The 15,682-nt window shown below is 39.6% G+C and overlaps 3 protein-coding genes across 3 annotated transcripts; 2 read left to right on the top strand and 1 right to left on the bottom strand.

Annotated features, from left to right (window-relative positions):
- Nucleotides 1–789: 789 nt before the first annotated feature.
- LOC140270763 (G-protein coupled receptor family C group 6 member A-like) lies at nucleotides 790–5,638 on the top strand. Its single transcript, XM_072365964.1, has 6 exons — nucleotides 790–1,081; nucleotides 1,170–1,482; nucleotides 1,629–2,417; nucleotides 4,773–4,973; nucleotides 5,060–5,183; nucleotides 5,558–5,638. Exons 1-5 carry the CDS (start codon nucleotides 915–917, stop codon nucleotides 5,180–5,182), a joined length of 1,593 nt encoding a protein of 530 aa, XP_072222065.1. The 5' UTR covers nucleotides 790–914; the 3' UTR covers nucleotide 5,183; nucleotides 5,558–5,638.
- Nucleotides 5,521–6,939, top strand: LOC140269837 (G-protein coupled receptor family C group 6 member A-like). Its single transcript, XM_072364816.1, has one exon. The coding sequence runs from the start codon at nucleotides 5,521–5,523 to the stop codon at nucleotides 6,490–6,492; it is 972 nt and encodes a 323-aa protein (XP_072220917.1). The 3' UTR covers nucleotides 6,493–6,939.
- Nucleotides 6,940–8,412: 1,473 nt separating this feature from the next.
- On the bottom strand, nucleotides 8,413–13,019 carry odc1 (ornithine decarboxylase 1). Its single transcript, XM_072364930.1, has 11 exons — nucleotides 12,881–13,019; nucleotides 11,980–12,128; nucleotides 11,692–11,811; nucleotides 11,366–11,539; nucleotides 11,081–11,253; nucleotides 10,783–10,999; nucleotides 10,612–10,695; nucleotides 10,331–10,487; nucleotides 10,108–10,223; nucleotides 9,785–9,999; nucleotides 8,413–9,679 (listed from the first exon to the last, which is right to left on the bottom strand). Exons 3-11 carry the CDS (start codon nucleotides 11,776–11,778, stop codon nucleotides 9,541–9,543), a joined length of 1,362 nt encoding a protein of 453 aa, XP_072221031.1. The 5' UTR covers nucleotides 11,779–11,811; nucleotides 11,980–12,128; nucleotides 12,881–13,019; the 3' UTR covers nucleotides 8,413–9,540.
- Nucleotides 13,020–15,682: the final 2,663 nt, after the last annotated feature.

The following is a 15,682-nucleotide window of genomic DNA, read 5'->3' as shown; positions in this document are numbered from 1 at the left end:
CATTTACCCCCAACTGAGGGTCGTTTCAGAGCAGCAACCGATATTAGTTTTCTTTCCTGGTTGGCTGTAAGATGATATAAAGATTTGATTATACTGATGTTATCAGTTTTCAATTTATGAAACGTTTACATTACACTTAAGCACTGTTATGCACTTGTATTTCTCAAATAGAAGTTGTTTCATTCATCAATATTTTGCTTTTGAAGCCTCTTTATTTATTCAGTTTTGTTACTTTAAAATCAGATGATATAATTTTGTAAAGATAAATATAGATTCTTTAACACAGCCTGAACCCTCTCAGACAAGTTTCTTGTAATTTCTTTAAGTAGTCTCCAGGAATAGTTCTCATGGACAAACTCTTCTTTGGATGTTGGCTGCCTTTTGTTCCGTTCTCTGTCAAGATGATCCCACACTGCTTCAATAAAGGTCTGGGCCCTGAGGAGGATTCCTCAAGATCACTTTATGACCAGATCATGAGAAGGTCTGGCTGCATGGAAGCAAAATATAAAGCAACTAAGAATACCCCGGGACTTTCTCTCTGTACTGCATATTTGACTAAATAAAAGAAAAACACTGCCCTCCAATGGACTTTATTTCAAATTGCACCACAGAGGTTTTAAATGAGAGCAAAAGACATAACAGTTGGATACAGGAAGCGTTCTTGTGAAGATGGATGATGATGAGATATCACAATGAAACGTTTGTAACCACATATGAATATTTCCCTGTATGGCATTCAAATCACCTTGCTATTTCCGTGTCTGTTTGGATTTTGAGGACGTCCTCTGGCATCTGTCAAAATAATGCAAATGATCCACTGTCATTTTCAAAAGGGGAAGTTTATTTGAGAACCAGTTCAGTCTAGAGATCAGTATAAAGCTGAAACACGTTTGCGTTAATTTCTTGCATGCACAATGTTCCTTTTGAGATTACTTGTGAGCATCATTGGTGTATCTCACTCTTTTTCAATTGATGATACTCTTCATTCTTATTCTTCTGGGGACATCATCATTGGAGGACTTTTCCCAATTCATTTAGAAATGAACAGAAGTACAATGCCAGAGAAATTCTCCTGTAGTAGGTAAGTATTGTTCCTGTAATATTAATTTACATACAAGAGTAAAAATATATCATTTATGAAATGTCATGTCTTTTGTCAATTTTTGCAGATACAGTATCCAAATGTTCCTGCGCAGTCAAGTGATGATATACGCCATCCAAGAAATAAACCAGCGCACACCGAGAGTGCTACCGGACCTCACCCTTGGATATGACTTGTATGACACTTGTGGAGATGTCAGCCTTGCCATCAGAGCAGCTCTGCAGCTGATGAAGAACCAGTCAGATCCTCAGAGCTGTCTTCTACCTTCAGAGATCCATGCAGCCTTACCTGAGCCCCTCACAAAAGTGGTGATTGGTGAAAGATACTCTGAAGTATCTATAGCTGTTGCACGGATTTTTACTCTATCATCAGTTGCCCAGGTTTGTCTTGTCTGTATCTTATTACAGTTAGAAACATATTAGAAATGTATCATTTAAACAGGTTTCTTAAAAATCCCATATCAATAAAATTAAGCAGTCTTTTGATTTAAATATATCTTAACATGATTCATTCCTGCTTACTACAGATTAGTTATGCATCAACCAGTGAGTTGCTCAGCAAGAAGTTCAAGTTTCCCACTTTTCTACGAACTGTTTCCAGTGATGAATTTCAAACAAAAGGCATTTCCCAGCTGGTGACCGAGTTTAACTGGAAAACAGTGGCCATTGTAGGAAGTGATGATGAGTATGGGAAGTACGGTAGCGATCGTCTTGAGGACACCTTAAATGACATGAATGTCTGCATTGAATTTGTTGAGATTCTGCCTGGTGACTTCACCCTAAACAATTCCGACACCCGACAAAAGCTGAAATACCTAGTGGGACAGTTGATCAACTCTTCGGCTGAGGCCATCATCATGTTCACCAAGGACACTAATGTTGAACTCATCATGGAAGCTGCTATCAAAAACAATCTCAACAGAACCTGGATTGCAAGTGACACATGGTCCACCTCTGCTAGAATCTCTAAAATGCAAGATATTAAGCTGGCTGGAAAGGTTTTTGGATTCATCTTTAGGAGAAATGAGGTCCCTGGTTTTAAAAACTATGTCAGTGCAATGTTCAACAGAACGACTAACGCCATTATCAGGCATCACTTGACTCGCTATCCACTTTGCTCAAACCAGTCTGAGGAGAAAACAGCACATAACTGCTCCATGCAGAGTTTGGACCCACACTGTTTATCCTCTTACATCGACCACGATGAATCCTACAGCATCTATTTAGCTGTTCAGGTCATTGCTGAGGGTCTCCGAAGTTTGCTGAAATGTGGTAACCAACGTTGTGAACGTAACACCAGATTTACAACCTCTGAGGTACAGTAAATATATCCTGCTAAACTGTGTTGCTACTGTAAATCATAAATGACTATGTAAGCTTAAAGAGCATGAAAAAGTCAGTCAAATATGATAACCTGAATCTTTGAATATCAGTATTTTTCTCAAGATTAATTATTTTATTGAGTTATACATTAAGGAAAAATTATAAATTAGAAAAGAAAAAATAAACAGTTCAGTATAGGTGCAGATATTCTCCTCTTCAGTATAGCTCTCCGTACACTGTCTGTTGGTGCTTTGCAAACATACACCGAGATATTAGTGTTTTGCTTCTACTTGTGGGCAGTCTCTCAGTTGTGTTAGAGCTGTTGTTGGCCCTTTAGCTTTGCCTTGCTGTGAAAAGATCTGCTTTGGGAAGGAGTGAAACTAATTGTTGAATAATGAAGATTGTTCGGTGCAGCTGTGGTCATATGCTCCTTTCCATTTCATGGTTTTTTGCATTTCACCTTTTAGTTGGTCGGCTCTAGCCGGCTCAAGGTAACTTTTAACCAATCAGTATTCAATCAATGTGTCATCACTGGAGCCTGTACATTGTTAGCTTTTCAGAAGACTGCATGTCTGCATTGAAAGTTTGTCCATCTGCAGAGGTTGAGTGCCACAAATGAGAGCATATACCTTCTGTTAACAAGCACTGCAATCCCTGCTACTTTACTTCTGCCTCTCGGTCGGCAGTCTCTATCAGCCTAAGAAGTCTGAGATGATTGAGGGGTTGGAGTCAAAATGCATTCTTGCAGCCATGTCTTTCTAAAATAACAATAATAATAATATGGCATTCACAATTTTACTACAGTGTCTATGTTCTCCATGACCATCCACTTCTTATTTATTCAGCCTTTATTTATGAAGCTAATCTTATTAAAACAAGGGGGAAAAGGATCAGACAGACTTAGTTATTTGTGCAATTCATTCAACCTTGAAGGGCAAGTACCAAGTGTAGACAGACAAAGGTGTGTACAAGTAGAATGAGAGGACTGAAATACAGGCTCACAGATGAAGAGGCAGAAAGGTGAGGGAAATAATAACATTTTAAACTTCACTCACAAACTAAAAATGCACAATTTACAAGAACCGTCTGAAAATGAAGAAGGTGAAACTACACAAACAATAACAACAATGAGGATCTAACACTGAGCAAATAGACCCTGGCACTAGATAAGGAAGATAAACATGATGTAGGTGAGACGATAAGCAAACTAGGAAATGGTATTAACATGAACAGAGAGTGGACTCAACAGAATACACAAAGGGAAAGCTCTCCACTGTTAACCAGGAAGGGAAGTTAATTAAGATGTAGGTGATGAAGCAAGCTAGAATACAGAACATGGCAATTCCCTTTGACAAAGACTAAACAAAAGCAAGCAAAGAAAGAACAAAACAAAACCCATAGACTGTGACTTTTAAACTTCCTCCTTCTTTTTATCCATTTGTTCTCACTCAAAGTCCTCAAACTCTCCTCTTTAACTTGTGTCGTTCCTATCATCATTAGAGCTTGGAAAGGTCAATCAGCCACTCCCCTCTTGATTCTTGAAGACGTTCCACCTCTCATTGCCCAGGGAGGAGAGTCAAGGCTGCATTGTAGATGCTCAGAAGGTAATACCTGAGACTGCATCCACCTTGACTCTCCTCCCAGGGAGTTACACAACCAATCACACTGGATCTTGTGACCAAAACATGCTTGTTCAGGCAGGTAAACAACTCATAGAGAGAATTATTAAACTAACCCACCAAATGGGTAGAATCCTGACTGGGGAAAAACACAATTGTACTACCTATAACTTTGATGTCTAATCTTGACTTCTGCATTTTAGTTTGTTCCCCAAATTAGACTGTACATTTAACAGCATTAGACAAAGTTTTGCTCCTTTTATTAGGTTTAGTTGAGCGGTAGTTAATTAAATCAATTAGCTTCACTTGAAAATACATCAATGTCATCAACAATTTTTACTACTTTAAGGTAACACAGTTAACTTTACCTCATGTGTATTATTTGTTCAATAACTTCTACATATGTAATCTCTGCATTTATAACCTCAAGTCAAACTAACTAAAAGACAGCAGAAGCAACGTGGAGATTTATTGAGGTCGAAATTGTCATTTTTAGCACAGACGTTGTAGTTCTGGTGTGCTTAAACTACATTAACTGAGAAGTTGCAGCACAAATATCAGGTGTTTTTTCTTTAACCACACAAAAAAAGTGTTTATCCACTTTTTCTGTACATATTAAGCACTTATCATTTTTGAGACAAAAATGTATTTGAAATATTGGAATTGTTACGTTATTACAAAATATATTAATTCATCTCAGTCTGCTTCTGTTTATATTTGTCTCCACAGCTTCTGGAGGAAATCAAGAAAGTCAACTTCAGTGTGGACAGCACCCGTATATACTTTAAAGATGGAGACCCCAGTTTAGGATATGACATTGTATACTGGAACATGTCCAAACAGGACACACAGATACAATCCATTGGAGAATATTGGCCAAATGGAACAATCAGACTCCCAGAGGGTCTCCGCAGAAGCATGAAAGTTGAGGTGAAAATTGAATAATTTCTTTATATTACAAAATAATGTATTTTTTTTTGCAATTTCATGCACCCTTTCTATTGCACTCTTTGAAGGTGTCGGTTTTCAACTGCTCCAAAACATGTAAACCAGGAAACATGTTGAAAATACAAGGGAAAAGGTGCTGCCCCAAATGTGTTCCATGTGCATCTAGAGAGTTTTCCCCTGGAAACGGTTAGTGTTTCATTACTGATGTACACTCATCTGTCCTTTTATTTGTTAGACATTCACTTGTTTCACCAGAGAAACAAAAATTAAATGATAAAAATATAAACAGCATCTAAGCTTAATAATGTGAGATGCTTGTCAATAACAGTGTCCAGATTTATTCTTACATAGAGAATTTAATGAAAAATGTGCAATGAAACGCACAAAATACTGCATTGAGGTGAGATCTTTTTAAAGTCTGTGCATCCATTTTGAGAACAAAAATATCAAAGTGTATGTCAATAATTTTGTATATAAAGCTTCAAGACAGGGTAAATATTCAGTGATAATCCTGATAATTTCTTTCCTAATGCGATTGAAATTGCACCTGTGTTCTGCAGGTACAGCATGTAAACGGTGTGGTGAAGAACAATACTCACTGGAAGAACTCAGGGATAAGTGTATAAACAAAACTGAGGACTTTCTCCAGTGGACAGATCCCGTCTCCATCATCCTGAGCTGTTTGGTAGTCTTTGCGATAATTGTCACAATTGGGTTTGCTATTATTTTCATACATTATCGTACAACTCCTGTTGTGAAGGCCGTTGGAGGTTATTTGTGTTTCCTGGAGCTCTTGTCCTTGCTTTGCTGCTTCTGCCTTATATTTACCTTCTTGGGAAAACCCAAAAAGGGGACCTCTTGTTTTGGCATGCCTCTCTTCGCAATTGCCTTTTCCCTCTGCATTTCCTGCATTTTGGCCAACCTGTTTCAGATCTTGGTGGGCTTCAAATTTGACCTGAGGGTTGACTCCTGGATTAAGAAGCTTAATAAGCCAGTAGCTGTGGTGATCATCGTCTCTGGAATCCAACTGGCTCTGTCAGTGGCGTGGCTGATTGTAAAGCCACCAGTTATTATGAAGGAACCAGACACCCATATAGTTCTGCACCAGTGTCAGATTGGCACAGAGAGTACAGAAACAGGGTTTTACGTAGCCATGATAACCTACAATGCTTTTTTGGGTCTTATTTGTTTCCTGTTCGCTTACAAAAGTAAAAAGTTGCCAGATTTATACAAAAATGCAGAGTTAATCACTGTCTCTATGGTTCTGTTTCTAATCATATGGATTGTATTCCTCCCACTTTACTTTACCTTGAAGGGGAAGTACAGACCTGCCATAAGCAGTGCAGCAATTCTCATTTCTAGCTTCAGCATCCTTGGCTGTCACTTGGCCCCCAAGTGTTACATCATGTTGTTCAGAAAAGAGCTTAATAATGATAGAGCCATCACTGAATACATCAGGAAGCATTATGAACTGAAAGGCATCTCTGTGGTGCAATCATAATGTCAAATAGTTCAGGTCAGCTTGGTAGTTATCTTCACTGAAAGGAAGTGCTTAGAATTAAGGTTTCATTCCAGCAGCATCTTACTGCCTTCAATAATAAGTGTAAATTAGAGTAAAAGGTTTTACACATAACCTAACTATGAAAACTGAGAGGGGCCTAGCTTGCAAATTCTTATTTTGATGCCGCTATCTCAAGATCACAAGTTGATATTTTTGTTAGTTTGAGGTAACGAGCCTTGGTTTCTCAAGATCAGAAGGTGCTTATTGTGGGCTCAGAAATGAGTGATTCCTGTGTTAACGCCTAGTTTTCTTGTTCATGTGGAGTTGTTTGCTGCACTGAGTTTAGTAAATGTCTGCTCTTGAGCACAGACTGTGGCGTCAGTGGGCATAGATTAGAGTTTAACCAACTCTGCTTTAGCCAGTAGCTCTTTATGTGATGTCACTATCAAGAAAAATGTATTAACCAACAACCATCAAGGAAACAAGTGTTGTTAGCTGGAGATAATTACATAAATGTATTCATTATCACAACAAAATAATTATTTTTAATTTGAGGTAATTACATGATTGACTCATAAGTTCAAGATTAATGATATATATATATATATATGTATGAATATAATTCATATATATGAATTATCAAGCATGTCTTGGCTAATAACTCAGTGACAATCATCTTGTTGGTGCAAAAACACTATTTTATATATGTCAATCTGTGTTATTTTAGGATATTTTTGTAAATGCTACCTGTTATTTCAAGAAGACAGCCTTGTTATCTCGAGATAACATAATTAATCTGTTATCACTGCTGAACGGGATGATTTCTTCTTGATCTCTAGGTATCAAGAAAAATTTTCAAGCATGGTCTCACTCAGTTTCCGTAGTTTACAGTTGATCTTCCCACTTTGCATATAACACTAAGCTATAGCATGAGTGTGGTGGGATTAAAGGTACATTTACGTCTTTAAAAGTTGGGTTGTATGAGCACTTATGAGGAGTCAGTCCCTTGTTAGTCAGTGCTGCAGTAGGTGGCGTCAGAGCGTTGTCAGTTTGAAGAATCAGGGAGGATTGCAGATTGGCGAAGCAAGCTAACTGCTACTCAGAACAGGGACAACAGAAGACCACATGTGCATCATCTAAAACAGCTTAAACCTTCACAACGATTAAAATGGACACAGATACAGTTTTTGTACCAAGTCATGATTACTATCATCTGTTTAAAATAGTTTTGTTTTAAATCATATTTTAAGCTTTACATTGATCCTTTAACGATGCAGGCCTGAAATGCATTAATGAATCTATATTAAATTAAATCAAGTTTATGAGCTAAAGATAAAATATCTAGAGTTCATAGTGTCTGCGGTGAAGTAAAAGTCATGTTTTGTCTGTAGAAATGAATGTGTGGGATGCTCTTACACTGTACAGTAAATAAATACAGATTTAGTCATGTGGTTGGTTCAGCTGCTTGTCTGTTAGCAGGAGAACTCAAGTTATGGATGGATTTGCGCTAAAGTTTAATCATCATTAAAGATTACAAACAATGAGAATAAAGGCATTCAACATGAAAATGTAACCTGGAGTTTAGGGTTTTATTTATGCCTTGAGCTCTTCACCTGAAGCCACTGATGTTAAAGCAAGATAAAGGATTCAATTGAATGTTTAATCATACATACAAGGACTTTTACTCAAAATATTTCCCCACAGTTGATCCTATCATCTTTTAGATTACCTTTATAACATTCAGCCATGTTGTGCAAAAGTAAAAAATTAAAGGTCAAAACTGATGTCAGTAATAACCAACAAAGAAACAGCATCATCTCTAACCAGTAGATGCGGCTCTCCAGCCATCCGAGTTGCTTACTTTGTTCCTTGACGCTTGTACGTAGCTTTTATGCACTTGAACAAATCACACAACAATAATTTGGCTCTGCACGTAATGTTTTATTTAATAAAAAAATACAAAACTTCAAAGTTTCCATAGGAAAGCAGTACGAATGTGCAATCCCGTCTCTTTCATATCCATTTTAAATGCTTCGGTGAACTTGGAGATTTGTTAATATAGTCAGAATTCTCCTTCTACAAAGTTACAAATAACTACAAAAAAAAGGAGGAGAAGAGGAGAGGGGCAATCTGCTTCTTGAGTCCCTGTGTTTAAAGTGTTAATCTTTAAGATTGTATTTGTTCCTGCAGTTCCATTTATCAGTCATGTCCACTGAGTCCATGCATTCATGGTGTGAAGCCACATGAGCACAGATTCCAGAGTAAACATGGGACATGTGGGATATGATGCATGCAGGCATTTTTTCTGTGAGATGTACCAGAAATAAGTAACTGACTGCATTGTTAGATAAATACTGAAACTACATAAATGCCAATAAATAACACATTTAATATCTTTAGGATTAACACTGGAGAGGTTCTGTACTGAAGAGGAGATCATGGAAAAGAAATATTAACATAGCAGCCATTAGAGGGATTAAAAACACACATCTGACCACCTAATGAGTTAGAGATGGGACTTCAGATGTCAACAGGGCCCTACAATACCAGTGATGAACTGAATCCTTTTATGTGATGCAGGAGAGTAGCCACTGTTGTGCCCAACAGTAGAAACAACTATCCCCTCGCCTCTTTGAAATCTGGTCCAAGTTGTGCGCCAAGCAGGGATGTGAAGCTGTCAGCAAAGTGGTTCTTAAATTTATTTAGTAGCGTAGCTGCATTTCCTTACACTATTCCAACTGAACAAATCACCTCATATTGAGCTATAGCCCTGCAGCCTCTAGTTCAAGCACCAAGTGGCCCTGTAGCTCTGTGCCTGGAACCCACAGAGACGGCCAGAGTGTGATTCAGCCTCATTTCATTGAGGGATGATCCCCAGCTTCCATACAGAACACAAAATGTGTGCAACAATGCGTCCCTCTCATTCTCCTTTCAAGTAACTGGCCTTGAAATGTCACGTACATTTGGAGCAAACAGAAAATTTTGTCCAGGTAATTAGAAAAAAAAGAATCATAGATCTGAGTAACAAAGCTTCTTTCTACAGCTTTTCTAAACCATGTGGGTGGGACAAGGCTTAGTAGGCATGTCCAAGCTGGTCTCTCGGCCACAACATGCTGGAACTTCGAACAGGGAAGGCTCCTCTGCAGGAGCTGGAAGGCCCTGAGAACAGATCTGCTGCACATATTGCCTGAAGAGAGAGAGGGGGGGGGGGGCATTCCATACAAGTTAGACTCTCCTTAAACTGATAAACCCTCTTGATGAATCTACTTCAGCTGGTGGGACAGCGACTCACCAGGCGAGGCGTGACATGACATAGTGGATGTCGGGTCTCTGAAAGCCGTTGAAGGTGGAGGATGCAGCTACAGTGTAGGCACCCATGTTCTCAAACACCAGCCAGTCTCCCACCTGCAGGTCTGGCAGGTCACATTGCTCCACGATGCGATCAAGGCCATCGCAGGTTGGGCCCCAGATACTGCAGGGGTACAAGTCCTCATCGGGCTTTGGCTTCTGTTGGAAATAGTTGAAAGAGAACAGAACACCCGTTATCAGTCAAAGCTTTTACAGACCTACATAAGCAATGATACATGGCCAAGTCGGTCTTTGAATTTCACTGACCTTATGCAGTGTTGGCAAACAGTGAGCATGGTCATAGAGTATGCAGTTGAAGGATCCGTACACACCATCGTTGACGTAGTACATCAGAGTCCTGTCACTGGTCGCTTCGTCTTCCTCTGCAGAAAAAGTGATGGAAATCATGTCAAAACGGACTAAAATAAATGTCAGGTCCAGAGGAAAGAGTTTCCTAAAATCTTAATTGATTCAAAATCAAGGACATTACCATCAGACTCGTCATCCATGATGACCTTCTTTGCAATGATGTTCACAACCAACGTGTAGGCGGAGGCCACATAGAAGCGTCCTGGCTCAGCAATGATCTTAACACCAGCGTCGACAGGAAAATACTTGTCGAGGGCTGGGTTGATTACTGCAGTTATCTAGAACAGAATTTAAAAACTAAAATCAAACTAAAGCACTTTCATTATGCATATATGGACTTAATATCACATGTTGAACTGAGTTACCACATCTTTGTGTACAAAAAAAAGAATAAATAAATACCTCTTCAAATTTCAGTTCAGTGTCCTCTGAACCAGGGAAACCACCGCCGATGTCCAGCAGATCCATGTTGAAGCCCAGCTCTTCCTGTAGGTCACAACATTAACACTAAGTTTTGGTTTTTGAGAGAGAACCCTCCTAAATCCTAGCCACCTGAATGCAGTCACAACTCACCCCCATATCGAAGACACAGCGGGCATCTGCTATAGCCTTGGTGTAGGTGTCTGCGTCAGTGCAGCCGCTGCCAACATGGAAGCTGACGCCGATCACATCCAGCCCCAGGTCTCTGGCCCTCTCCAGAAGACCCCGGCAGGCTTTGAGTGGGGCCCCGAACTTCACACTCAGACGACAAACTGCCTTAGAGTCATCTGTGGCAATACGCAACACCAGCCTGGGCACAACACAAACAGAGTTGAAAAAAGGCCAAAACCACAGAGTAAAAACCAAATCACTCTCTGGCTAAAAGTCTTACTTGGCATTCTCATGGCAACGGGCGACTTTCATGAGTTCCACTTCACTATCAAAAGTCATCATCTGGACTCCATGGGCGGACGCATACTTTATTTGGGAAACTTGCTTGCAGGGGTTGGCATAGATGATTCTGCTTGGATCCACTCCCAGAGACTGAACCAACTGAATCTCCGTCTAAAGGGTGACAATGCCAACAGTCAGTGAAAAAAAAAGGTGTCAGTTTAGAAACACAAGCTGCCAGTGGAATTTTCCCCAAAGAAACTGAGAGAATGCATGGAAAACACACCTTGCTCGCACAGTCAAAGCCAGTTCCCAGGGATGCCAAAGTCATAACTACAGCCCGGCTGTCATTGCATTTGACGGCATAGAAGGGAGTAACGCGAGGCAAGGCCCTCACCCAGCGTAGGTGTTTCTTCAGCACATCTCCCAAGTCACAGACATAGAAGGCATCCCGTTCATCCTGTAAGACGGAAAAACAAAATTCCCACGTTTTTACTAAAATAAGTTCAGTAATTAAACTGTAAATGTGTGAAAATCAGCACTAAATAATTTGATATATTTCAACAAATGAGACCATCTGTGTATCAAACAATGCCAGCACAGGTTGCTTACAGTCAGTGATGACTCATTGATCTTCTGCTCCACAATATCCCGAGCAGAGAAACCCTCCTCAAGGAAAGAGAATGCAGCAGTGTTCATGGTGTCGAGTCCTTTTGCTTTATCACTCTTAAACTGAAGAGGGAGGGAAAGGGGATACGGTCAAGTCACATACAGCTTTGACAACAGCCTCTTTTGTGGACATAAATACTTAAGCCCATTTTATTCTGCAATCATGAGAAAAGCCTGAAAACATCAAAAGAGGAGTAATTCTCAAAGCATTGACAAGAGTGAGTCACTTACTTGGATATGAAAGAGATGGAATTTGGAGTTGCTGTGACTCAGGTGCAGAGAAGCCAAGGGGGCTCACCAGTGAAGTTAAATCCCTTTAAATAAGACTCAAGGCCAGGGCCTGTAGAGCAGCCAGAGTGCGATTTCCTAGAGTGAGGATTCTGTGAAGGGAATTACATCATCTTAACGTTTTAAATGACTTTTCTCGTGACACCTATTCTACTTATTCAGAATACTGGGCATCATTTAACTCCACTTAAAACTGTTAAGCATTAAGCCACAAAACAGCTGTCCATTTTACAACTTACACGTATATAACGCAATACTGGGGGGGTGGGGGTAATTGAAAGAGACATGTCTCAGAGATACGCCCATTTATACATTTCAGCCAATCACAAAGAAGACACGCCTTCGTCTTAACAAGATGGAGTAAACGTGATCCAATCAGTGACTTGGCATTACGTTGACGTATTTTATACCGGTTCCGCTTGGAACCATTCGAGCCATGAGGCGATATAGCATTTCATTCACACTTAACACGGTTAATATAAATTGACAAATGATTAATAAACCATTGAGTTCATAAAAACAACAACAGAGCTGGGCTTACAGAACCCAAAAATGTCACGTCACAGGCTTACCCACACCGCTTACCCGCTACATAGTGTTAACAAAGAAAATTGCTAGCTAGTGAATCAACCGATTGTCATACCGGCTACGTAATAGTTTTGTAACGCCACATATTCATTCAACTCTTAATTAAACTAAGATTTCAGTTACAATAGCGTATAAATAAACACTTAGACTACCACGATTAATTTTTAAAGTTCTTATAGCAGCCGTTATAACCGGGTCAACATACTAATAGTAAGCTAAAATCTAATATTACCAGCGATAAAACGCCACGACTTACCTTAAAAAGCATTTACAAAGAGTTTGCCCATGAGACCAGAAAGCTGGGTTTAAAAAACTGAGTTCCCCTTTACGATGAGGTGCGTAGTTGATGGCGGTATGACTTCTCTGCCGGGGCTGACTGACTGGAAGCCGGCAAAAGAGCTCCGGAGTATTTATAGGGCGGCCGTTACCACGGCAACGCAGCCAGCTGAAACCGGCCTCCCATCCACGTAGGAACCGGTTCAGGCTTGTCACCTCATCCACATGGTAGGATATAAAGGGACCTCTGCCTGCAGCCATCACACGTAAGATTACTGAAAGCATTGCCGCCTGTTCAACCTTTAAGTTAATTGTTACAGTATGGATAAGACATGCCCAAGTATGAAGTAGTTAGCACACACACTAGCAAGAGACCGTGAAATCAATTTCATTAGGTTTTTTTACTGAAAAAATAAATGTAGATGTAAAAAGCCACTTTGATTTTCTTTTGTGGGAAATATTCAACAGCTGCTGACTGTCACTGGTCACATTCCTCTCATTTCTTGCAAGACCCTGAAGAGATGGAGAACAATTTTATGAGGAACATTAAGCTCTTAAATGATTTGACAGTTATTATGAATGATGGATGCAAACAAACTTTTTTGTCTTTTATTGCACATTTTTCTTTGTCATATATGGTATTGAATAGTAAATCTTCAGGACCACCGTGCTAAGAAATGTTTGCATGCACAGGAGGGGAATCGAGTTATTCACTGAATTTGAATTGATTGGACTTTGAGCAAACATTCAAGACATTCTGCTGCTTCCAACTTTCTTTGTGGGACATCATCCTACATGTATATAGCTGAATTTACTGCTTATTTGCTATTTTTAAGATACTTGGGCTGTCAGTTACACAATGCTACTTTACAACAAAAACCTTTGTCTTCGCTGCTGACATGCCCATTGATAATATGTGATTTTGGGCTTCCTTTTTAAGACTTTTGGACTTGTTTTAAGTGATTGGGTTCCTTGTTTTTGTCACAAGATCAATAACACCGGCCCCAGCAACAGAGTCGGAAGAACGGAGTCCTGCAGAACAGGAAGACTGAGGGTAAAAAGAAGACATTCTCTTGGGGTAAAGGAGAAAGTAAATGTTCCATGTTTGAAAAAGACACGGATATAACAAAGACTGTGGAGAGGCCCCATGACTCATCATTCCAACTATGGTCTGTAACATATAAACAAGAATCAAAATAGAATATCCTATAATCATCTCATGTAAAATATATAATTGGAACATTGACTTATTTCAGTGAATTGTTGGGAAGCTGTAACATATGTACACATAGCCAGTGTGGCTGTTGTTGAATGATTAAGAAACTTTTGAACATTTATCTAGTTGATTCCCACTGCAGCAGTTAATAATCCAGCAGAAACGAATCATTGTTCATTAGAATTGTACATTTCAGTGATTTTGTATCTCATTTCTCAGTATTATTGAATAGTTGTATTTCATTAAACAAAAACGGCAGCAACACGATTATGGCATTACACATGAGTCACTGCCCAGTCAGTAAAAAATCCATGTTGGTTAAGTCTCATGCACCTTGCAGACTTTTTCGTGATGGTGATTAGCACAGGCAGGTTCAACATGGCCAGCTGTCTTTCAAGAAACATGCACTACATTTGTGTTAATCCCAGAGATGTCCGCTCATGCTGGCAGACTGCAACAATCTGTTGAGTCTGGCTGGCAACAGGGTTGCGGGGATGTGACTTGGCTTGACAGCAGCCTGCTCAGTCTCACTCTGAGCTGCTGACGTGCCTGATGAGATTAAAAGAGATCACAGGATAATTGACATGGCAAGGCATCGCCACAAGTTCATACTCACAACAGTCTAGAAAAGTTGTAAATATATGATTAAAGCACTAATCTGGGATTTTTCTTGAGGATGTGGCACATTCTTTAAAGCTATAGTCATGCCCAACTTAACATCCCTTAAAATGCACATGTTGCTGTATGACACTGAAAATAGAGTGCACTTTAAAAAGAAGGCCTCAATGAGACTTCTACTTCTAAGCAGTAAAATGCTTTTTTTTGACCAGACCCCAGACATTTCCCCCTTACCGCACAGTTTAATCAGTCCAAAGGTTGCTTTCATAGACATTTGGTTTGCAAGCAGACATTACCAAATGGAGGAAAATGGAGAATTTGGTTAATGTGACTTAACACATGTGGAAATGTTGCATAGGCATCACTTCTAAGACACCAAGAGGAAGCTTTAGGGTTTCTCAAGGACCACATATCTGTGGGCTTAATAACTTTTCCAGGTCTTGAGGCCACAATCAAGATGGCATTCTCCTCTTTGCACAACAGGGTTTCCATTCAAATCTGACGCAGGGTTGGTGAATGAAGTCATTCTTACCAAGCTGTCTAATTGTCAGAATCTAAAAAGAGAAGCTCTTTTTGAATTGGTTGAAAATTAAAATGGGGTTAAGTGGGAAATTTGTATGATGACATAGTATGGAGTCATTTTCATACTTTTCAGTTTTCCTCAAAGTCCTGCTTTAATCTGAATTTGCAGCTGGAAGGCTGGAAGGCTGGAAGGCCTCACCTCTTACGCAAACCAATCCCTCAGGCAGGAAATTGGTACACAGTTGAGGGCAAATTCACTTTCAACAGATATTTATCAGCTTTAAATTCACAAGAACATAGTGCATTAAAATAATTTTTACAGTAAACTGTTCCACTTCATTCCAGACATTTCCTTTCAGTTCTGTTTTCGTGCCCAAGCAATTCTACCCTCTCCTTCACCCCTCTCCTTCCCTTCCTCTTGTAATG

Source organism: Leuresthes tenuis, unplaced genomic scaffold (genome assembly GCF_036924035.1).
Source record: "Leuresthes tenuis unplaced genomic scaffold, fLeuTen1.0.hap1 SCAF_15, whole genome shotgun sequence".
Taxonomy (NCBI): domain Eukaryota; kingdom Metazoa; phylum Chordata; class Actinopteri; order Atheriniformes; family Atherinopsidae; genus Leuresthes; species Leuresthes tenuis.
Note: the sequence above shows the minus strand (reverse complement) of the source record. Positions and strands in the feature narration are given on the sequence as shown.

Excerpts from the sequence above, each read along its gene's own strand:
- LOC140269837 (XM_072364816.1), top strand. The coding sequence starts at position 5,521 with ATGCGATTGAAATTGCACCTGTGTTCTGCAGGTACAGCATGTAAACGG.
- LOC140270763 (XM_072365964.1), top strand. The coding sequence starts at position 915 with ATGTTCCTTTTGAGATTACTTGTGAGCATCATTGGTGTATCTCACTCT. Across the intron at positions 1,082-1,169 it reads GAGAAATTCTCCTGTAGTAG|ATACAGTATCCAAATGTTCC; the intron begins GTAAGTATTGTT and ends CAATTTTTGCAG. Across the intron at positions 1,483-1,628 it reads CTCTATCATCAGTTGCCCAG|ATTAGTTATGCATCAACCAG; the intron begins GTTTGTCTTGTC and ends TGCTTACTACAG.
- odc1 (XM_072364930.1), bottom strand. The coding sequence starts at position 11,778 with ATGAACACTGCTGCATTCTCTTTCCTTGAGGAGGGTTTCTCTGCTCGG. Across the intron at positions 10,696-10,782 it reads GCTGTGTCTTCGATATGGGG|GAAGAGCTGGGCTTCAACAT; the intron begins GTGAGTTGTGAC and ends TGTGACCTACAG. Across the intron at positions 10,000-10,107 it reads GTTTGCCAACACTGCATAAG|AAGCCAAAGCCCGATGAGGA; the intron begins GTCAGTGAAATT and ends TATTTCCAACAG.